Consider the following 23,487-nt stretch of genomic DNA (forward strand, 5'->3'; position numbering starts at 1 on the left):
CTCTACCCTACCCTACTCTACTCTACTCCATTCAAGCTTCTATAATTATCTGTAGAAGCAAAATCTTTCTATCACTGGAAGGTAGACAATCACACTCCAAAGGAGCCTCTCCCTCATCTGCTGGGTTTGGGGCTTCTCTAGTGAAAAAAAGATCTTGCCCCAGCACATCCCTTCCTGGGTTATTCTGAGGCAACTGTGTGTTTCTTCCTGGTGCTCATGATATCCATTTCTTTTGCAAGGTAATCTTGTTTCCTAAGAAGAACACTGTGTATCCTTTCTCATTTGGGAGATTGATGAATTTGCAAAATTGTAGAAAAAATGTCCTCAATGGATGCAGGAAGAATGGAAAGATGAACTCTGTACCACCAAATGTGTATACCGTAGCTTGAATTGTGCAAAGTATGTGCAAAAAAAAATCAGGAATTCTTCTCTTGTTTATCTAAGCCACAAGAATATTTGTTCCTTTTTTTTTGCAGGAACTGGGAATGTCTAGTTTGATGAAAAGAAGGGCCAGGGGAGACCTGGTATCAATTTCCCAATATCTCAGGGGTTGCCACAAAGAAGAGAGAGTCAGGCTATTCTCCAAAGCACCTGAGGGTAGAACAAGAAGCAATGGTGGAAACTAAACAAGGAGAGAAGCAACTCAGAACTAAGGAGAAATTTCCTGTTAGTCAGAACAGTTGATCCGTGGAACAGCTTGCCTCCAGAAGTTGTGAATGCTCCAACACTGGAAGTTTTAAAGAAAAGACTGGACAGTTATTTGTCTGAAGTGGTGTAGGGTTTCCTGCCTAAGCAGGGGGTTGGACTAGAAGACCTCCAAGATCCCTTCTAACTCTGTTACTCTATTCCATTCCCCTCCTTTTCTTTCTTTAAAGATCTGGTTGTCCTCACATTCCCAGAACCTTTTCCTTAAATGAAAAAATAGACTAAGTAATAGACAAGCAGAACTAGTGAAAAAGATGAGCAAGAAGCCAACAAAATAAATTTCTTGCCATTCCTGTTTTTTTCACTTAAGTGCTCCAAAAGTGTATTTTTATATAAAAAACCCGAATCATGTAAAATATTCTGGGCCTCCTCTACCAAGGAGGAGTTTTCAAACAAAACAACTGAAACAAACAAACAAACAACTTTCAGAGTTAAGGGCCAGGATCTCTAAAGCAAGAAGGAGTAAATGAAGTTGCTTCTTTGAAACACTGGGAAACATTGCAAACTGTGTTTGCCTGTTAGAGTTGGCGGGAGAGCTGGACTTTGTGAAATCCCCAAGGAATAGATTATACTTTTTTATTCCCCTTTAGGCATATCACGTTTTTAAAGATTATTTCCTTCTCAAAATTTCTTCCCCTTTGGCACATCTGGTTGTGAGAGGCTGGTTCTGTGGGCCTTCTGAACCCCTAGCAGACGGAGGTGCTGTACTACGCTCCCCATCATCCTCAGCCTGCAGGGCCATGGAGATTAAGAGGTGTAATCTGCCGGGGAAGCATGAAATCATAGCTAGACAAAAATAGTGGCTGGTGTGTTTTTTTCCCAGCCTTAAGCTTCTCTGGCTGGTCTCATTCATCATTGATCTCATTTATCACTGTCGTGACTCAAGACCTCATGTTTCCACTTTCTGAGACTATTTCACAAGGCGGCTGTGGTCTCCCCTCTGTTGCATCTGATCTTCTTTTGTTGTCTGGAGCTCCTGGCGGGACCCCCGTTCAGCTAAAAGGGGGGGTTAATATTTTGCTCAGCGAAATAGTTTTCAGGCACGATACAGCCCTCCTTCTTTTTTCGTTCCCGACACACAAACAAAGCATCTGTTTACATAATTTCCCTCTGACTTCTTCCTGGAAATGGTTGGTTGCAAAACAAATGTTGAAACTGGGAATCCAGATAGGGGAGAAATGGGGATGGTGGTGGGATGGTGGAACGTTGTGGGCAGGTTAGGAAGGCAGGCAAACAGATCCCTTGAGCATGCCGAGAGGAACGAGGCTCATCGGCAGCAGATACCCTTCTCCAAAAAGGCCACGCAGCAGCCCTCAAAAAACTCTCCCATTTTTTGCAGCATCCTTCTCATTTCTGAAAATTCCTTTGGACCACAAATGGTTCCCCCCAAAAGCTAGATCCCAAGACAAAGGGATAAGAAATTTTTCTGGTAGTCTTTGCCTCTTGAAATTGTGCCTCTTTTTTAAAAATGTTATTGGTTACAACACAAAAAACAAAGACAAACAACCAACAGTTATTTGGGTTATTTGCAACCCCTTCTTCATCAGAAGTTGTTGTCAGAGATATTGGAGGAACTATTATCTAAAATTTATACATTTTTATATTACTTTGTTGTTCTTATAACTAACGTTCCTTATACTATATATACAATTACGACAGTTTTTAACTACTTTACGATATCTTTATAGTTTAGTTTCCTTTACCATTTATCTCTTCTAACCAATTATAAAGTTTGCCCCATATTTTATAGTCCTCAGAGTCCTCCTGCCCTTTCAACATAGTTCTGGGGGGTTTTCAATTTCATTTTTCATAATTTCTTTTAGCCATTTTGCTCTCTTGAAATTCCATTTTTGCTTCGGAGCATGTCCACCATTGGTGGTAGAATGTTCCATTTTCTGTTTACACTTCCAGCATCTTGGTGATGTACTTGGGTACACCTTTGATAGCCTTTGTGGTGACAAGTGCCATCAATATAACATTTTGCACTGGTTTTCCTTGAATGAAATTGATTTTGTAATTTGCCAGTTACAAGTCCATATTTTCTCCCATTTGTCTGAATCAATTGGATGTCTGATATTTTTTGCCCAGCTGATCATATTGTCTTTGACTATCTCCTCTTCTGTTTTGTATCTAATTAGGAATTTGTATATTTTGCCAATTATGCCTCTTCAGTTCTCAGTTGTCCTCTTCTGTTGGCAATCAGTAAAAAGCTTCTGAAGGCCTCGTTAGTTGTCCCAGGGCCCATTTTGCAGAAGCTAACTAATGAGGTTCCCCAAACAAGAAAGGGAATCCAGAGTAATCCTGCCTTTGATGCTGAATCGCAGAGCAAGAGTATCCAGAGCCATGAAGGGGGGGGAGACCAGATGGCTCCAGAACCAGCGTTGTGCATTTTTTAAAAAGTGGTGGGACTTTGCTTGCCTCATTACAACTGCCATCATGACTTTTTTGACCCACTAACCTGGCTGAAAATCCTTTCAAAAGGAAGCCAATGGACCCTTCCAGACTCTCTTTGGACAGCTCACTCCCATTGGCCCACAGACCCACCTCACGTCCAGGGATGGCTCAACACTCAATCAGATGATTCCAATTAAAATACAATATTTTTTTTAAAAAAAAGACAAAAACATGTCACAGAACAACAACAAGTTGATACGAGCCCTCGCTGAATGAAAAGAAGGAAGGTTCCTGGCTGCTTCAAAACAAAAGGCTGAATTGCATCACATTCCTAGTTCCACAACGTCATGAAAAACAATTCTTGGAGAGAGATTTGATTGGAAGGTAGGGCTTCACTTGGCCGTCTGCCAGGTCAGAATTAATCATCATCAAGTCAGAAAAAAACCATCTTTTAAAAAGAAAATCTGGCAACAAAGGAAGGTTCTGTATCTTCCTCCTTTGTCTTAGGCCAAACTTGGCAGAGGAATTCTGAGAGTCGAAGTCCATTAATATTAAAGGTGCCAAGTTTGGAAGCTGCAACCTTAGACGTCGTCTTCACTGGCCAAAACACCTTGGGATTCCTCCTCAAAGGCCTGTTGGATGCTGCGTGTTTTAAAAAGGATGGGAGAACCAAGCAACTATTTCAGTGGAAATGAAATAAAATGAACTAAGTATAGTGCATATTGCCAAGGAAACCCTGTTCAACTTTGATTGACTTGGGGAAAAAAATCAAAATAGAGTCGACTTGATTACTCAACCCATACTGCTCAAAAAAATAAATAAAGGGAACCCTGAAATAACACACCCTAGATCTGAATGAATGAATGTGCGCAACAGCAGGTGAAGTTGATTGTCAATCAGTGTTGCTTCCTAAGTGGAGAGTTTGATTTCACAGAAGTTTGATTTACTTGGAGTTCTATTGTGTTGTTTAAGTGTTCTCTTTATTTTTTGAGCAGTGTATTCTCCAAAGCACCTGAGGGTAGAAAAAGAAGCAATGGGTGGAAACTAAACAAGGAGAGAAGCAACTTAGAACTAAGGAAAAATTTCCTGACAATTAGAACAATAAACCAGTGGAACAGCCTGCCACCAGAAGTTGTGAATGCTCCAATCTGTTTAAAGAAGAGACTGGACAACCATTTGTCTGAAGTGGTGTAAGGTTTCCTGCCTAAGCAGGGGGTTGGACTAGAAGATCTCCAAGATGCCTTCCAACTCTGTTGTTTTTACTGTTGTTGTTATTGTTGTTATTATTATTAAAAGTCTTTTTTGTTTCTTTCCTTGTTTCTGTTTCTTTCTTTGTTTCTTTCCTTTTTCTTTCCCTTCCTTCCTTCCTCTCTCCTTCTTTTTCTTCTTTCTTCTCCCTCTCTCTCTCCCTTACTAACCAATTCATTGGTTGATTTTTAGCTTTACACGCCTGCCTTTATTTTGTACAAGTCAGAGGAGTTTATATAATGCTCTTCTCTCTTATTTCCCCCACCACAACATCCCTGTGAAGTGGTTTGCACTAAGATAGTTACCGACTCACAGTCACCCGTTGGCTTTGATCCTTGAGGGAAAACCAGGATGATGGGAAACCACTAGCAATCCCACAATGGGAATATATATCCTGGAAGAAGGACACAACAATCACTGCTGTTGTGAAGAAAATTTGAGAGGAAGGTGTCCCCATGGCCACCTGGAGGGAATTTTCCATCAAGCCTCCATGGAGTGGCCCCTGGGGAATGGCTGACAGCCACGATGGTGGGCTGGACGCTGCAAAACCCCACCCCTTGGTACCCGCAAGCCAAGTTGACGGATGCCCGAAGGGGCGGGGCTTTGACTGCATGGGTGTGGCTCCTGCGCTTAGCTATTCTTGGACGATCCCGAAGAAGCCAAGCCAAGCCGAGTTGGGCAAGATTAGGACTTGGGAAGCTGACAACTGGGAAATTGCAAAGCTGCAGGCTCGCTTGGCAAGGGAAAGGGAAAAGAAATCCAGAAAACAAAAATAAAAAACCAGCCCTTTAACTTCCAGGCGGGTGCCAGGAGGACAGGAAGTGCTCAGGAAACCCTCCAGGGCCTTGCATCGAAGGAGACTTTGAGTATTTTTGCACCATCCCTGTTTAGATAAACTCCTTAGCTAAAGAAACCGTGGCATTATGCTGGCAACATCTGGAGGCTTCCCAGAGGATGAATGATTGGAGAAGCCATAGGACACGGCTGGGTCGTGGCTCTGCCTATGGGAGGTGCATGGAAAAGACACGGATTATGGAAGGCGTCTCAAGAAAATGGAGGAACCTCTACTGCTTGAGATAGTTGTAGATAGAGATATTGAGTTCCGGAAAGCCCTGAAGACCTGGCTTTTCTGGCGGGCCCGAAACCATGAATGACTGAGAGTATGTATGCTTTTTTAAGGGCTATTATTATGTTTTTTGTTTTTTACTCTTGATATTGAAACTGTTTCATATTTGTTTTTATTCTTGTTAGCCACCCAGAGTCCATTGGAGTTTGGCGGCATATAAATCTTGATAGATAAGATGGATGGATGGAGAGAGAGAAAGAGAGATGCAGATAGATAGATAAAATAGTGCCCCACTGCTAACTGCCTTCCTTCCTTCCTTCCTTCCTCCCTTCCCTTCTTTCCTTCCTTCCTTCCTTCCTTCCTTCCTTCTTCTTTCACAAAGTGTCATGGGCTTTTCGGGCCTGCCACATAGTTGATCTGGTGCAGGAGGTACCTGTAGGAGGGAAGGGGCTTTGCATGGCTGAATTCCCTCTGTTTCCTTGTTCGGCTACGTTTGGTCCATTGTCAGCGGCCTCCAAAAGAATATCTTGGAAATCTTCACACTCTCCAGAAACGTTTGCTTATTCTGGCTCTGAAATGGTTCTGACTCTCATTAGAGAGAGAGAGAGAGAGAGAGAGGAGAGAAGATTCCTTCCAAGAAAATTCCCTTTAAAAAAAGAGAAGAAGATGGAACCCATTTTGCGGGGAAGGCAGGAACGCTGAGAGCACGAGAGGGGCTGGTGCCTTCCCTCCGCCTCCAGCCAGACCAAATCGCCTGCTGGAAAGTGCAGCAAATGAGGAATGAGTGTTTGGCTAGTGCTCTAATGAAAACCATGCCCCGAATCATGCTGAAACAGCCCAGTGCGCGCAGCAGCAGCATCGAATGTGCGCTCCGGATGCCAAAGTTACTGACGAAGCCACTTGCTGGGTGGGTGGGTGGGTGTTCGGGGGGAGAGAGAGAGAGAGAGAGAAGGCTGCCTTAGGCCAGTTCGCTTCTTCTACAGACGGCAAAGGCTGCGGGGGAAAGAACGGCGTTTCTGGATCCTTCTGCTTCGGCCGAGGGTTCGAACCAGAGATGGGGAACGATTTATTTATGTATTTAATTGAGTGTATTTATAGGACGGTCACTCCAAAACAGACTCTGAGCGGCTAACAATCGGAATAAATACAACAACAATAAAAACAGTTAAAATCTGATAATAAAAATCAATAATAACAATATAAAAAACATACAATCAGCCTAATTCCAGGCCTGCCAGAAAAGCCAGGTCTTAACAACTTTCCGGAAGACTGGTGGGATGGAGATAATGCAGATCTCTAGAGGCAGTTGGTTCCAAAGGTTCAGAGCCACCACAGAGAAGGCTCTTCCCCGAGGTCCCGCCAGCCAATATTGTTTGGCGGATGGGACCTGGAGAAGGCCGACTCTGTGGGCCCTTACTAGCCACAGCGAGGTATGAGGGAGGAGGTGGTCCCGTAAATAGTCTGGTCCTGAGCCCCTTTATGGTGGCCCCTTACGACCTCTGGACTCTGACTCCCAGAATTCCTGAGCCACCCAGAAGTCTGGGAGCCCTAAATGGGCCATGGTTCCCCAACCTTGGTTGAAATAGACGGCCTCGCATCAGCTCTGCCTCCAACCAAAGTGTGATTGCAAACAAAGTCCATGAAGAAATGGCTGAAAGTGGAATTAAAAAAAGAGATTCACATCAAGCCAGGCCATTCCAGATGCACCGGGGAATTGTGGGAGTTGAAGTCCACACATCTAAAATTTGCCAACCTTGAGAACCATAGAAGTAGCCTTGCTGGACTTGGTGCTCAACATACCCTCCTGATCACCACCACACAGTTGAGTTGGCGCAGAAAGAACATTCTTTGTTGTGCGCTTTTGATGATGTTTTTGATGTTAGATGTCCATTTTAGATCTTGCAATATGGTCAAGCCTAGAAATTTGAAGGTCTCTACTGTTGATACTGTGTTGACTAGTATTGGAAAAAGTGGAAGTATGGGTGGGTTTCTCCTAAAGTCTACCACTATTTCTACGGTTTTGTATGGATTCAGATCCAGATTGTTCCGGTCGCACCACGAGGCTAGTTGTTCAACCCTCCATCTGTATACAGATTCATCATTGTCTTGAATGAGTCCGATCACTGTTGTGTCATCTGTGAACTTCAGTAGTTTAACAGTTGGATCATTTGAGATGCAGTCATTGGTATATATAGGGAGAAGATAAGTGGAGGGAGCACACAGCCTGGGGGAGGAGGGGGGCTGAGCTAATTGTACAGGTAACTTATGTCATTCTGCTAAGCTTCACCTGCTGTTTGCTGTCTGTTAGGAAACTTTTGACCCACTTACAAGTGTATTCAGGTACTGCTAGCTGGTTCAGCTTAGTTAGAAGAATGTCCGATATGATGGTATTGAATGCGGAACTAAAGTCTACACAAAGGACCCTCGCGTAGGTCTTTGGAGAGTCAAGATGTTGTAGAATGTGATGCAGACCCATATTAACAGCATCATCTGTCCATCTGTTTGCTTGATATGCAAATTGCAGGGGGTCTAACAGTGGATCCGTGATGGGTTTCAAGTAGGACATCACTAGCCTTTCAAAGGTTTCCATAACTCCAGATGTTAGAGTAAGTGGACTGTAATCGTCCCGTTCCTTGATGGAGGGCTTTTTCGGCACTGGGATGATTGTAGAGCATTTGAAGTAAGAAGGAACGTAGCAACAAATCTCTAGTGATTTGTTGGAGATTTGGGCGAAGATGGGGGTCAATTGGTCAGCACAGAGTTATCTTGTCTGGGCCTGGTGCTTTTCCTGGCTTTTGTCTGTGAAACACATCCTGCACTTCCTTTTGTGTGATCACCAGGGGTTATGAACCCAATAGGATGAGTTCAGTAGGAGGAGGTTTGGCTGTTGTTGGTGTGTCTAGGATGGAAGTTGTGGAGATAAGTGACTGTAGTTTCTTTTCAAACCTGCAGTAAAACACTCTGAGGTCATCTGCCAGATGTTGATTTCCTTCAGCTTGGGAAGGAGGTTGGCCATAACTGGTGATGTTTTTAAGAGTTTTCCACATGTCTGCTGGTTCATCTGTTGAGAACTGATTCTTTAGCGTTTCAGAGTAGCTTCTTTTTGCTGCTCTGATCTTCCTTGTTAATACATTTTTGGTCTGATAATATGACACTGTATATTCGCAGGTTCCTGGTCGGTACACACAGGTCTTCAGAGAAGCTGACAAATGATGTTACAGTATCTGTGAGTTCATCCAGGTCTGCAGAGGTATTTTCAAAAATATTCCAGTCTGTGCAGTCAAAGCAAGCCTGTCGCTTTAATTTTACCTCCTCAGTCCAAGTCCTCACTGATTTAATTGTTGGTTTGGTGGTTTTAAGTGGTTGCCTTTAAGCAGGTACAAGGTGAACTACGCAATGTTCAGAGTGGCCCACAGCTGCTAGTGGTAAGGACCGATAAGCATCTTTTAGTGGCCATAAAGTTCCAGCTTTCTCTATCCTTGTTTTGACTAGTTCCAGCTCTCATATAAATTAGATCCTTGTAATCTAGTTCCAGCTCTCATATAAATTAGAATCAAGGCAGGCAATCCTTTTTTGAAGAGATGGGTGTCATAATTACCTCTTATTCATGAGCTGGGTGGAGATGGAAGCAACCTCATGAGATCATGGCAGAAAAAAGGGGACCAGTATCAGTCAGGACCAGTATCAGGTTCCTCCTGGTACGGATGAAGACGCCGCACCAGTAGTAAAACTGGAGCTGTGTGCGTAGTTTCAGGTCTCTGGCATGCACATGCACTTGTCCCAGTGAGATTTAGCTTATGCGCATACGCAGAATGCAAAACCTCACAAGGGGATGTGAGTGCGAGATTTCAGCATATATTTTTTTTGCTTCTGTGCATATGTGAAAGCAAAAAAATCACCGAAATCTCTCTCCTACAGGCATCCCGTCACAAGATGCTTCCTGCGCATGCACAGAAGCAAAATCTCACACGTCTGAGATCTGGGATGCGTACACTGGGATGCGCACATGTCAGAGATCTGAAGCTGCATGCGCAGCGCACTGGTAGTGACAGCAGTGGCAACCCCCAACTAGCCAGGACGTGTTTGGGCCACAGCTAGGTGCAAGTAGGGAAAAGGCCACCTTTCGTTTCCTCTTATTGGCGTTTGGTGGGAAGTCAGCATTCCCTTGCCCTGGGTGAGCATACTCCAGAAATGAGATGCCAGTGTTTCTCTTGGAAGTGGTCCCTCCTGGAAGGCAGCCAGGTGTTTTGGGCAGTGTGGTTGCCTAGTTATGTAGAAGCAACTACATTTTCTGATTTCCTTCTTGTTTCTTTTCAACGGTTGAGGTTTCTGCTGAGTTCCCACCAATCTTTCTGTTTCTCCAGCTGTGTGGGGCAAAGGAGGCATTCTTTTCCCAAGAGGAAACTTTGCCGAATTGGGAGAGTCCTCCAAAAGGTGGGTCACTGTCTATTTCAAAATCTTCTCAGGTTCCAAACGGGAAAATATTTAGCATGAGATTCTGGGAGGCTGGTTTTAGCTTCCCCCAATGTTAGTCCTCTCGGTCTTCTCCAGATGTGTGGAGACTTCACTTCCCATAATCCTTTGCCAGAAAATAAAGCTAACCAGGAGAAAGCCTGCTTCCGATTAAGGGGAGCTCTGATCAATAACATTCCGCATGTGAACTCTGGATAGATGGATCCATAAAATTGGGAAATACTTTTGACTGCTGACTCAGCAACATCTTTCTTCATTGTGAACAGCACCTTTTGATCTCCAGATGTGAAGAGCGTTTGATCTTTCTTTGATGTCCCATCCATCTTTTGAAACCATGCTATGCATAACCGCACTGCCTTATGGATTCTCTACTATCTGTTCTGCTCAATCCCCGGGAAATCACTTCTTAGTAATAAAACTCACTCTTTATTCACTCACGCAGGGGACATGAATGCAGTGCATAGTTTAAAGGTAGCATTGAAGTAGAATTCTATCTCGTTAAAAATACCGGCTTCGACTCTGGGTCTGGGAAGTGCACCAACCTCAGTCGTTTATCACGTTCCTTAGATGTCCCCTTTTTCATTACTCAAAACAGAGGCAGTAGCTCACCGAATACTTTTGCTAGCGCAGAAATCCAGCACAGAATGTCTGTTGAGGCAGAGGTCATGATTTTTAGGACTTCTTTTCAAGCATGCCAGTTTCTCGGCTCTTCCATGGAACGACATGTTGAGGATCCATGCCCCCATTTCCCACAATCCCTTCCTTTATATTGCCTGGAAGTGACATCACACCTCAAAGGCTGTGGATTAATACCTTTTACTCTCTTTCTCCTCTCGCCTTCTGGCCATTCTTCTATAGTGAGGTTTTATCCAGTTGTTGTCCACTAACATGTCTTCCTCACTGTCTGACTGAGACCAATCTCCCAATGTCACACCAGCCCCCTCAGGCTCTCCCCTGTCTGCCTCACTCTTGCTCTCAGCTTCCTCTGGCAGCCCCCCTGGCCCAGGGTACCCTGAGGGGCCTGGCTCATCCTCTTCAGAATCAGGCACGACCTGAGGTGGACAAGGAGCACTCACAACTCTGTCTTCTAAAATAGAGACGCTTGCTCCTGCCCCAATAAATGGTTTTATCCTCAAAGTTCCTCCATTACCAACAACTGGGGAATGGAGGCTTCAAAGAATTCAAGGGGTTGGGGGTGGGGGTGTCTCTGCATCTTTGCATTGTCCACTGTCAACCTAGCGGTGCATCCCATCCATCCAGAAAAAATTGCGAGGAACTTTGCTGATTGCACCAACCCAGGGGTGGGTTCCGATCAGTGCAGTCTGGTGTGCCACTCCAGTAGCGGCCCACTGATGCTGCAATTTTGGCACAATGGCTCCGGTGCTGTCTTTGCTGGTCCATGCACGCCACAATCTTTTTTTCCTAGTTTTTGGTGACTTTTTGGCTTTCTGAGCATGCGCAGGAGTAAAATCGTTCCTTGGTGCATGGGTGGAAGCAAAATCACGCTAGGGGATATGCACATGTAAAATGTTGTGATGTGCATGCAGCGCACTGATAGGAAAAGCCAGGGTGGCGCAGCAGGTAGAGTGCTGTACGGCAGGCCACTGAAGCTGACTGTAGATCTGAAGGTCAGAGGTTCAAATGTCATCACCGGCTCAAGGTTGACTCAGCCTTCCATCCTTCCGAGGTGGGTCAAATGAGGACCCGGATTGTGGGGGCCATTGGCTGGCTCTGTTAAAAAGTGCTATTGCTAACATGTTGTAAGCCGCCCTGAGTCTAAGCAGAAGGGTGGCATAAAAATCAAATAAATAAATAAATAAATAAATAAATAAATAAATAAATAAATAAATAAATAAATAAATAAATAAATAAATAAATAAATAAATAAATAAATAAATAAATAAATAAATAAATAAATAAATAAATAAATAAATAAATAAATAAATAAATAAATAAATAAATAAATAAATAAATAAATAAATAAATAAATAAATAAATAAATAAATAAATAAATAAATAAATAAATAAATAAATAAATAAATAAATAAATAAATAAATAAATAAATAAATAAACAAACAAACGGTAAGAGGAACCCGCCCCTGCACCAAGCCCCCCTGTTCATCTTCCAAGCTGGCTCTTTTCGGTGGCTACACAGGGATTCTGTGACCGTTCCAAACAACCGTCTTCGTTTAGGGTCATTCTTTGTCAAGTGGACCAGGTGCCCACTTGACTGATTTTTGCAGCCTTATTTGAAAAGAAACCATCACCAAAACAACATCCGATAGAAAAAACTGCTCTTTCTAATGAAACAAAAATGAAGGTGATTGAAGGTGAGAAAACAGAGAGCTCTGTTTCATCACCTTCAATAGAAAGAGCACTTTTTTTCTATCGCTCTCAGTTTTCTCACCTTCAATCATCTTCATTTTTGTTTCATTAGAAAGAGCACAGTTTTTTCTATGACATGTGTTGTTTTGGTGATGGTTTCTTTTCAAATAAGGCTTCAATTTCACCTGGTCCACTTGACAAAGAATGACTCTTACGTAGAAAGCAAACTTTAAAAACCTACGAGGAACGCTCTTCCCCACCTCATCCACTACCAGGCCCTCCACTAGAGCTTTTGAGGGAGAGAGTTAGATTTACAGGACAGGGCTGTGAAAAACATGCTTACACTTGGAAGAATCTCTCCTAAAACAAACAGAGTTTGTTTCCCTTTTATTTTCAATTTCAAAAATATTCCTGTTGCGCTCTTGGCCTCTTTGATCTACCTAGAGTTGCAGTTTTTGCCTCTTTTTCTTTGTGGCCTCTTTGTGGCTTCTCTATCCATTTCCACCCTTCAGCAAAATCGCTCCTTTTTCCCCCACACGGATGGCAGTTTTCATGGGCCAATGTCACCACCGGAAACACTTCCTTTGGGATCTGGTTTTCCCCGAGTGCTACTCAAGGTTCAAACTTGGCTTGTTTCGGTGCTGCTCTGAGATCGGAGTGTCCCCCCCCCCTCCGGGGGGGCTTCCTTGGACATTCCAGTGGTCACCGTTTTTGGTTCATCTATTTCCAAGTAGTGTGCAAACTCCTTTACATTGGCTACTACAGTTCTTGCATGTTACATGATCCACGACCTTTTAAAATGGAGTCAGGCGCTGAGCCACAAGGCAGCCTGTACCCCTACCTGCCTTTCCTATCACTCACTTCTAGTACTCAGTCTCCCACACACACACACAGGTGAACCCCCAAGTTCTTTGCATTCTTTTGTCCTCTCCACATCTGGAATCAGACAGGATATGAGCCCCGACAGAGAACAGCGTCAGAAAAATATGGATTAACAGATTAACAGAGCTGGAAGGGACCTTGTAGGTCATGTAGTTAGACCCCCAACCCCAGCAGGAGACCCTGCACCATTTCTTACAAGTGGAAGTCCACTTTCTTCTTGAAAGCCTCCAGGGATGAAGCCCCCACAACCTCCGAAGGCAACTTCTGTTCCATGGGTTGGTTGTTCTCACTGTCAGGAAATTTCTCCTTATTTCCAGGTTGAATCACTCCTTGTTCAGTTTCCACCCATTATTCCTTGTCTGGCCTTTAGGTGCTTTGGAGAATAGCTTGACCCCCTCCTCCTCCTCTCTGTGCTAGACCCTCAAATATTGGAAGGCTGCTATCCCGTCTCCCCTGGTCCTTCTCTTCGCTAGACCAGCCATGCCCAGTTCCTGCAACCGTTCTTCATATGTTTTAGTCTCCAGTCCCCTCATCATCCTGGTTGCTCTTCCCTGCTCTCTTTCCAGAATCTCAACATCTTTTGGATAGTATGGTGAGTGTTGACCAAAACTGGGTGCAGTAGCAACTGATGCTCAGCTTCCTCTCATAGGCATTGTTTGCAAGCAGGATGATATCCTTGTTTATACTGTCACTTGTTGCTTATATCCTAAGATTTTTATTAATATTGCTTCTTCATTGCTTATTTGACCCCTACGACAATCATTAAGTGTTGTACCACATGATTCTTGACAAATGTTTATTTTATGTACGCTGAGAGCATATGCACCAAGACAAATTCCTTGTGTGTCTAATCACACTTGGCCAATAAAATTCTATTCCTATTCTATTCCTATTCTATTCTATTCTATTGTTGCTGGACTCCTGCAACACCCTCTACAACAGTGGTTCTCAACCTGGGGGTCAGGACCCATTTGGGGGTCGAATGATCGTTTCACAGGGGTTGCCTAAGAAGACCCTGGGGGGAAAAGACAAATTTCCCCTGGCGTTAGGAACTAAAGCGTCTATTCTGGTGCCTTGGAATATATATATTACAATCCGACCAATCAGGCGTTGACAGTGGGGGTGTCCCTCTGACCTTCCTGCCAATCAGCTTCAAGCTCTGTTGGGAGAATTGGTGCTAGACTTATGGTTGGGGGTCACCCCAACTTGAGGAACTGTACTAAGGGTCACAGCATTAGAAAGGTTGAGAACCACTGCTGAGCAGCGTTACCTTTGGAACATGCTGGAAGCTGCAACCATGGAGGGACTGGGAAAGGAACAGAAAGGAGAGAAGATCTAAGCCATCAAGAGATGAAGAGACTCTGCAGACTGCTGATCTCATAAACTGCAGCTCAGCTCATGTGTGGAAAAATCTGCAAAGAAGCATTTCCAGCCATTCGAAGGTCTCCACCTTCATGATCTCACTATAAAATGAAGGATGGACACTCCTTGAGCCCTTTCCAAGGTTCTGGAATGTATCTAGACAAGCATTAAAGACACCTCCCTAAAATGGGTGCAGCCCTTGGTCTTGACAGCTGCAGGAAGCTTCCCCAGGACTAGGCTGCCGGTGGGTCAATCCCACCAGCATAAAACAACACCTAATTGAGAGTCCTTGGCTCTAGTGTCCAACCCAAGGGTGGATTTTATTGCTGTGGCCCACCAACGGCCAGCAGATTGGGACAGCGAGGAGGTTGGGGAGGAACATGGGCCGGTCCTGGAGTCTGGGGAAGGCTCTGATGAGTGCTCTGCGGCTGAGGCAGAGAGGGGCCAGGGCAGTCTGGCAGTTATCAGCTGCCTTTGGAGTCAGACATCAGCGAGGCAGACGAACAGGTGGAGGCTTTTCCCAGTGTGCTCAGAGACAGAGTTGCCAGACAAAAGGAACAACTAAGCAGTAAGGGTCAATTTGGGAGTAAGGCCACAGGTGGACAATGAATGGCCCCTCCCATAGGGAATAAAAGAGGAGTGAAAGGGGAGGGGTGATTGCAGGAGACAATTAGTTCATTTGGGCGAAGAGCTGTTCCTGCATTCTTGCCAAGTATTGTCTGTTACAGTGTGGAGTCTGGAAGATATCGGTCTGGCACCTCTCCAAGCCTGATAAAAGATCCGAAATTGGGAAAAAACTTGAAAAGCTGTTGGCCAGGACTTTGCTGGAGAAAAATTCACTATAAACTAAATAAAAGGGGTTTTATCGGGACAAGGAGTCGGCTTGTGCTTTTGGGGAAGCCTAGGTCAGAAGACTTATTTAAGTGTCCGTACCCTGGAGATACTCTAGATTCCTACCAACCTTCTTCTCTGGGTCAAGGACACCTGAGCGAACTCAGACGGCAAAACCAAGCCACAGCCCTGCTTCCTCCTGCAAGGATTTTCAGTCAATGCTGCAAATCCACACAAATGAACAGTGCAACACAACCATTATTAGGATTGGAATCATCATTATCATCATAACCATCATAATAACCACCACCACCACCACCACCATCATCATCAACATCAAGAACCAAGATATCAAGCTAAACAAACCCTATGGAGAAGTAAAATACATGTATATATACAGTATATATAATTTGTGAATAGTAGCATTTTAAGGTGAACATTGATGTAATAATTTAGGGTATTTAAGTGCATATATTAAAAGATTCATCACATATCTGTTAATTGTTTCTTTTTTGTTGTTTGTTATGTATGTTTTATCAATAGAAACATAGAAGATTGGTGGCAGAAAAAGACCTCATGGTCCATCTAGTCTGCCCTTATACTATTTTCTGTATTTTATCTTAGGATGGATATATGTTTATCCCAGGCATGTTTCAATTCAGTTCCTGTGGATTTACCAACCACGTCTGCTGGAGGTTTGTTCCAAGGATCTACTACGCTTTCAGTAAAATAATATTTTCTCACATTACTTCTGATCTTTCCCCCAACTAAGCTCAGATTGTGCCCCCTTGTTCTTGGATTCACTTTCCTATGAAAAACACTTCCCCTCCTGAACCTTATTTAACCCTTTAACATATTTAAATGTTTTGATCATGTCTCCCATTTCCCTTCTGTCTTCCTAATAAAAAAATTATTATTACTATTTTTAAAAACCATCAACATCATCATCATCAACAACAACATTATCATCATGTTGGTGATGGTATCAGTTTTACTTTCACCATCCTTAAGAAATCAATAAGAGTAATTAAAACCATTCATTGGTCGATAGGACAGCAGGACAACTTACTGAGGGTGACTGTCTCATTAATTCTGAAGCTGCAGAGGACTCGGTCCACATTCCGCGCATGTCGGAAGCCATTTCCGGTCACCACAACTTGGACGGACTCTGAAAGCAGAGAGAAAGCACTGATTTGAGAAGGGCATGAGAGGTTTGTTTTAAAAAACCTGATTGATTAGGTGCCATCAAGTCTTTATTTTTTTAATCCTAGCAGCCATCTAGATGTTTTTTGTGATTTTAAAATAGTTATGGATTAATTAAAATTAATAATTAAATGATAATGCAACGTGAAGGAACCCAGCTCAGGCATTTTATTTTGTGGATTGCTTGATTTTACTTCTGTCAACCGGGAAATAGAAGAGACTCTATATAGCTCAGGATTGGACCCCTTTGGTACTTTCTGAGCTTGGTGGTTTTCTTGCAGATGTTTTATTGAACATGAAAATGCTACCTGGCCTGGTAATGAAACATCTGCAAGCAAAGTAGCAAACGAAGAGAGCACCAAAACCTCTTTTCCATTTTTTAGGCAGGCATCCTAATTAAGGTCCTGAGAATGGGGCGGAATATATTTTGGCCCAAGGAGATGTTTGTTAGAACAAGACAAATAATTAGCAAAGGCAAATTTGAATGAGGTTCAACAGAAACAGAAGTTCTGACAAATGCTCCCGAAACGTATAGTATAATCATTTCTGAAGATGATGAGACACACAGCTGTAAACGATGCTTTTATACAGTCCCTCTGTTTGCAGCTGTTCTCTTCTCGCATCGCAGAAGGGATTTGAGAGTAGAGTTTGAGCAGTAACCAACATCAGAAAGAAAAAGAAATGGTAATAAGGTCTTAGGATACGATTTTATCTCATCATCCTAAAAAAGACAATGGAAACCTTTTGTAGGAAGAAATTAAACAAAATAAAAGAAATTAAGAAAACTTAATGTGTTTTGTAAAACCTTGCTCCAATATCATGTCTGTGAAAGCATGTCATTTGAAAAAAATTGGTTTGCAGACGAGAGTTTTGTCTGTTACCCTTAAAAAAAGAAATTAAAGATTTTGAGGGAATTGGGAGGAAAAAAACTACCGTATTTTTGGAGTATAAGAACCACCTTTTTCCTCCCTAAAAGAGGCTGATAATTTGGATGCGTCTTATATTCTGGATGTAGCTTTTTTTCCAGCCCCAACTAGCTGCTAACGATCTTCGCAGCTCTTATCTTGCAGGCTCTTTCATTATTATTCTCTGCAAAGAATGTTTTCCAAGCCCTAAGTCTTTGCAGGGTTTTTTTCCACTGCTCTAACTTGCTCCGAATAAGTTTCTTTCCAGCCCTAACCAGGTGCTAACGATGTTCCCAGCTCTTAGCGGCTTGCAAGTTCTTTCACTGTTACTCTCTGCAAAGAATAATGTTTTCCAAGCCCTACTTGTTCTGAATGCTTCTTTCCAGGTGCTAATGATTTTCCAGCTCTTATTGGCTTGCAAGCTCTTTCATTGTTACTCTCTCGGAATAAGGTTTTTTTTAAAGCCCTAACCAGGGGACAAAATAATGTGCTGGCTAAGGATGGTAAGCAGATTCTTTTCCCTATTTTCCTCCCCAAAAACTAGGGTGCATCTTATACTCCGGTGCATCTTATACTCCAAAAAATATAGTACACACCATTTCAATCTTATTTGGTCCAACACTAATTTTGATTTAACTTTTGGGCCTGGGTACTATAAATGGTTGAAATGTGAAATCCGTAAAGGTTAAAGTTAAAGGTTTTATGAGTGGCTTGATAAAAGAATGTTATTGTAAATTCTGTAACATATAGTTAATGGTATAAAACTATGTGAACGTTTGCAAATAGTAATTAGTGACAGTTTATACATTTTTCTTCCCTGCGGAGAGGGGCGGCATACAAATCCAATTAATAATAATAATAATAATAATAATAATAATAATAATAATGATTCTTTTTTATCACCTTTTCTTAATATGATCTACAAGACTTGTATTTAAATTTCTTAGACTTCTAAAAAATACAGAGCAGTTTGGGCTCCTTTTTTCTTTTTTATGTTATGTGTCTTTGTCTTGGAACTAAAAATCAATTTAAAAAAAGAAAAGAAAGTTGCTTGGATTGAAAAACAGGGATCTAGAATCACATTTTCCGGTCCAAGGAGCATCTGTTTTTCAGTCGCAGGGGCAGGGGGGGAGGAAGCACAGCCAAAAGGAAGCCCAGAAGCTCCCAAATGCCCCCAATGGTCAGTAGGATAAAAGGGATCAGGGCCACACCTTTTGAGCTGCTGCTGCTGCTGTGTAAGAGAAAAAGCCTCAGCAAGTTGGAAGCCCCTCTTCACAAAGAGTTCTGCCCTGCAGTCAGCAAGTTCCCTCTGCGCAAGAGTGCTTCAAACGAAAGGGATCGTCATCGGGGAGCAAGCAAGGGTGACTCCCAAGGCTTTGAAGCCGAGTGACCCCGCTTTCTGCTGAATCAACATTACCGATGCTCAGGAGCCGCCGCCCACTCGCTCTCTCTCCAAATCCATGCCTTGGGGGGCAGGAAAGGGCGGTGGGGGGGGCGCCTCCTGCACTCTGGCTGCACAAAGCATACGGATTGACTCAGGAATCCAGGCTCTGCTCCAAATCTCCAGCTGCTTTCATCCCAGGGGTGCTCTTTTTCCCCCAAAAGTCAGCTGGATTTTCCAAAGTCTTTTTCTTTTGAAGTCATTTCACTTCTCCCCCCCCCAAGAAGCTTCATCAGCTCTGGCTGGATGGTGGGGAAGGGAAGGATTTATGTTCCTTGCAGACAGCTGTGCATTTGCATCCTTTCAGAGAGTTGTTGAGGCCACCTGGGCATTTATCTGGGTCTTCAGAGTTGTGCAAATGGGTGTGGAGCCTTCTAGGAACTGTTGAAAGGACTGCGTTGTAGACGGGAATTGTATCCCTACCCCCTCCTTCCATTCTCCACCCTCCAGCAAGAGCTGGAGAAGCTTCTTGGATGAGAAGCGAAACCTCTTGAAAGAAAACCCAGTTGCCTCTTGAAAAAAAGCACATTTTGGACAACCGTGAATTGGATGGCTGAGAATCCCGAGACCTTTCATTCCAAAGGGACATCAGCCAAAGCAACTCTTGCTCCATGAATGGGTTCTTACATGATTTATTTTAAAGCTTATTAATGTACTTTTATATTGTTTTTACTGTTGTTGTTGTTATTGTAATTCCACATTTTTATACTGTCATTTGTTTGTTTGTTTGTTTGTTTATTATTTGCATTTATATGCTGTCCACTCCAAAAGGACTCAGGCCGGCTAACAATATCATAATGCACCCTGAGTCCATGGAGAGAGGTGGCATACAAGTCCAATTAATAAATAATAAATAAATAAAAGCAATAAAAATGCAACAGTAATAAAACAAGAATTGTTATAAAATACAAGAAAACCTAAATGATTAAAACCTATAAACCTAATTATTGATATTATTGTGAGCCGCCCATTGGAGTTGGGCGACATATAAATTTCACAGACAAACAAGCAAACTAGCTAGCTAACGGGTCCTAGAAGAGGGGCGGCACATAAATCGAATAAATAAATAAAATAATACATAAATAACTCTCTGGTTTCAAACTGGTGAGCTCATTCAGGGAAGCGTGTAGCCAGGTAGAAGAGGCGCCCCCATCCTCTGCAGTGAAGGGGCAGAATCCTCATCTTCTTATCAATAGGGGTTTATGGAGAGAGCTGATTAGCAAAGCTAATATATATATATTTACATATATATTTTCTTTCTTTCATATATCCTCTCTTCTAAGTTCACTTAACCTTATATATATTACTACATGTCTATTTTTCTTCCTATGTATTTATGTATTGGACAAATGAATAAATAAAATAAAAATAAATAAAAAGCGGCAATGAAGGCACCAAGGACCAGGGCAGCTCGATCAAGAGGAGGTTTAATGGCATTCCTGCCTTTGAAGCAAAGACCAAGGGGCCTGCTCCACCCTCTTTTCTCCAGGGACTTCTTTTCATTGGACCAGCCCATCTCTAGAGACAAGAGCCTCTCTCCACTTTTCCCAAGTTTAGAGGACTCATTCACCCAATTTCTCTCTGGAGAAAAAGCCTCCAAAGCTGAGCAAGAGGGAAGAAGGAAAAGCCTCTCAAAGATCAACTATCACAGGGATTAAATGTGGCCCATTTTGTGCCTTGACATTCTGGAAGGGATTTCACAGTTTTCCCCAAAAAAAATTTCTGGAGCAGGAAGCATTTCGTGGTATTTTTCCAGACACAGAGCCATGGAGGGAGGGAGGGGACGGGGTGGAACTGTTTTGGGGTAAAGATGGAAATGAGTGCAGAAGAAAAAACAGAAACAAATGCAATTGGTACTGCTGAAAATCAGCATTTTTTGCCACTGAATTTTGGCTGTGTGAGATGAGCAGAGGTCCATAATCACAATTATGCAGAGTTGGAAAGGATCTGTAGCAGAACAGCGAGCTGAGCTGGAAGGCGGAATTAAATATGTCATGAGCTTGGAATCATTGGGTTGCCACAAGAGATCCAAGTCCAGCCCCCACCATGAATTCCACTGACCCTTATCCAGTGCAAATTTACTTTTGACCATTCCTTGACTAGATTATTGTGTCTAGGTAGCAATAATATACTCTTTTTTTTTTTTGCTTTGAGCACAACAAAACACTTCTGGTTATTGGACCATCATGATCATCTTAGTCCAACCCCCTGTAATATGCATGAAATCTAATTAAATCATCCCAAAAGGTGCATATTTAGTGCCTTGTTTAAATCCTCCAGCTCAATACTCAAGATCTATAAATTATAGTTTGCCTACAAGGGTTTTTTTCCGTACATTATTTGCAGTACATTAAAAAGAATTCCCTTTTGACCTCCAGCAGTATATCTATAAAAGCAACAAAGGATACCTTTTCCACTTAAACTCAGCAGTTGAAATACAGTGATACCTTGTCTTACAAACTTAATTGGTTCTGGGACGAGGTTCTTAAGGTGAAAAGTTTGTAAGACGAAACAATGTTTCCCAAAGGAATCAATGGAAAAGCAATTAATGCGTGCAAGCCCAAAATTCACCCATTTTGCCAGCCAAAGCGCCCGTTTTTTGCGCTGCTGGGATTCCCCTGAGGGTCCCCTCCATGGGAAACTCCACCTCCAGACTTCTGTGTTTTTGCAATGCTGCAGGGGAATCCCAGCAGGGAATCCCAGCATCGCAAAAACGAGCACTTCTCTGGCAACAGAAGTCCAGAGGTGGGGTTTCCCAGCGAAGGGAGCATCAGTGAAATCGCAGCATCGCAAAAACACCGAAATCCTCAAAACCCCACCTATGGACCTCTTGTGTTTTTGCAATGCTGCGATTTCACTGAGGCTCCTCTCTCTGGGAAACCCCACCTCTGGACTTCCGTTGCCAGCGAAGCGCCTGTTTTTGCGCTGCTGGGATTACAAAAACACGGAAGTCCGGAGGTGGGGTTTCCCATGGAGGGGAGCCTCAGGGAAATCCCAGCAGCGCAAAAACGGGCGCTTTGCTGGCAACGGAAGTCTGGAGGCGGGGCTTCCAAGTGGCTGCGGTGCATTTGTAAGGTGAAAATAGTTTGTAAGAAGAGGCAAAAAAATCTTAAACCCTGGGTTTGTATCTCGAAAAGTTTGTATGATGAGGCGTTTGTAAGACAAGGTATCACTGTACTTGTAATAGTAGCTTCACTGTTGCAAGATGCTCACCCAGACTGACTACAAACAACAGCACGACAAAGTAGCAACAAACGGTGCATTGGAATACCTGCAAGAAGTACTATACCTATTGCCTGCAAGCAGGAACTGGTGGGGCCACTAAATAGATAAAGCGATAGAAAACACAGAAGCTAAAGAGATGTGGGTCTTTAGAATTCATACAGTCAACACCTGTCACATAACACCCCACACTTAAGAACGGTTGATAAGAAAGACCCCCAAAAAGTCTAGAAAGTGAATGTTGCAGTACCTGGAGAGAGCAGAAGAGAAGAGAAAGAACTGGAGGAAATCAGGAAGTACAAAGACCTGAAATAGAAGTAGAACAACTGAGGTAAAAGAAAGCCATTGCCATAGGCGCCCTGGGTGCAATCCCAAAGCAACTGGAGCACCACTTGAACATCACGGGTGTTGACAAAATCATCATCGGTCAATTGCAAAAGGCAGCTTTGTTTGATTAGATTAGATTAGATTTATTGGATTTATATGCCGCCCCTCTCCGCAAACTCGGGGCGGCTCACAACAACAATAAAACAGTACATAATAACAAATCCAATGCCCACCAATCTAATTACAGTTTAAAATTAATAAATTTATAAAACAATCCCAATGTATATAAAAACAGACACACAGTCAATCAATCAATGGCAAAACAACATGGGCAAGGGGGAGATGTTTAGTTCCCCCATGCCTGACGGCAGAGGTGGGTCTTAAGGAGTTTACGAAAGGCAGGGAGGGTGGGGGCAATCCTAATCTCAGGGGGGAGTTGGTTCCAGAGGGTCGGGGCCCCCACAGAGAAGGCTCTTCCCCTGGGTCCCGCCAGACGGCATTGTTTGGTCGACGGGACCCGGAGAAGGCCGACTCTGTGGGACCTAACCGGTCGCTGGGATTCGTGCGGCAGGAGGCGGTCCCGAAGATATTCTGGTCCGGTGCCATGAAGGGCTTTATAGGTCATAACCAACACTTTGAATTGTGACCGGAAACTGATCGGCAACCAATGCAGACTGCGGAGTGTTGGAGTGATATGGGCATACTTAGAGACGCCCATAATTGCTCTCGCAGCTGCATTCTGCACGATCTGAAGTTTCCGAACACTTTTCAAAGGTAGCCCCATGTAGAGAGCGTTACAGTAGTCGAGCCTCGAGGTGATGAGGGCATGAGTGAATGTGAGCAATGACTCCCGGTCCAAATAGGGCCGCAACTGTCGCACCAGGCGAACCTGGGCAAACGCCCCCCTCGCCACAGCTGAAAGATGTTTCTCTAATGAGAGCTGTGGATCGAGGAGGACGCCCAAGTTGCGGACCCTCTCTGAGGGGGTCAATAATTCCCCCCCCAGGGTAATGGACGGACAGATAGAATTGTCCTTGGGAGGCAAAACCCACAGCCACTCCGTCTTGTCTGGGTTGAGTTTGAGTTTGTTGACACCCATCCA

General features: G+C 43.3%; 1 protein-coding gene across 2 annotated transcripts in view; it reads right to left on the bottom strand.

Moving 5' to 3' along the window:
- Positions 1-23,487, bottom strand: part of ANTXR1 (ANTXR cell adhesion molecule 1) — a 115,503-nt gene that overhangs the window by 51,564 nt on the left and 40,452 nt on the right. For both annotated transcript variants that reach the window (XM_070765914.1, XM_070765915.1), the window contains one exon: positions 16,357-16,455. In XM_070765914.1, the coding sequence (XP_070622015.1) occupies positions 16,357-16,455 (99 nt within the window). The remainder of the gene's footprint in view (positions 1-16,356; positions 16,456-23,487) is intronic.

The sequence above is a fragment of the Erythrolamprus reginae genome, chromosome 12 (assembly GCF_031021105.1).
Source record: "Erythrolamprus reginae isolate rEryReg1 chromosome 12, rEryReg1.hap1, whole genome shotgun sequence".
NCBI lineage: Eukaryota > Metazoa > Chordata > Lepidosauria > Squamata > Dipsadidae > Erythrolamprus > Erythrolamprus reginae.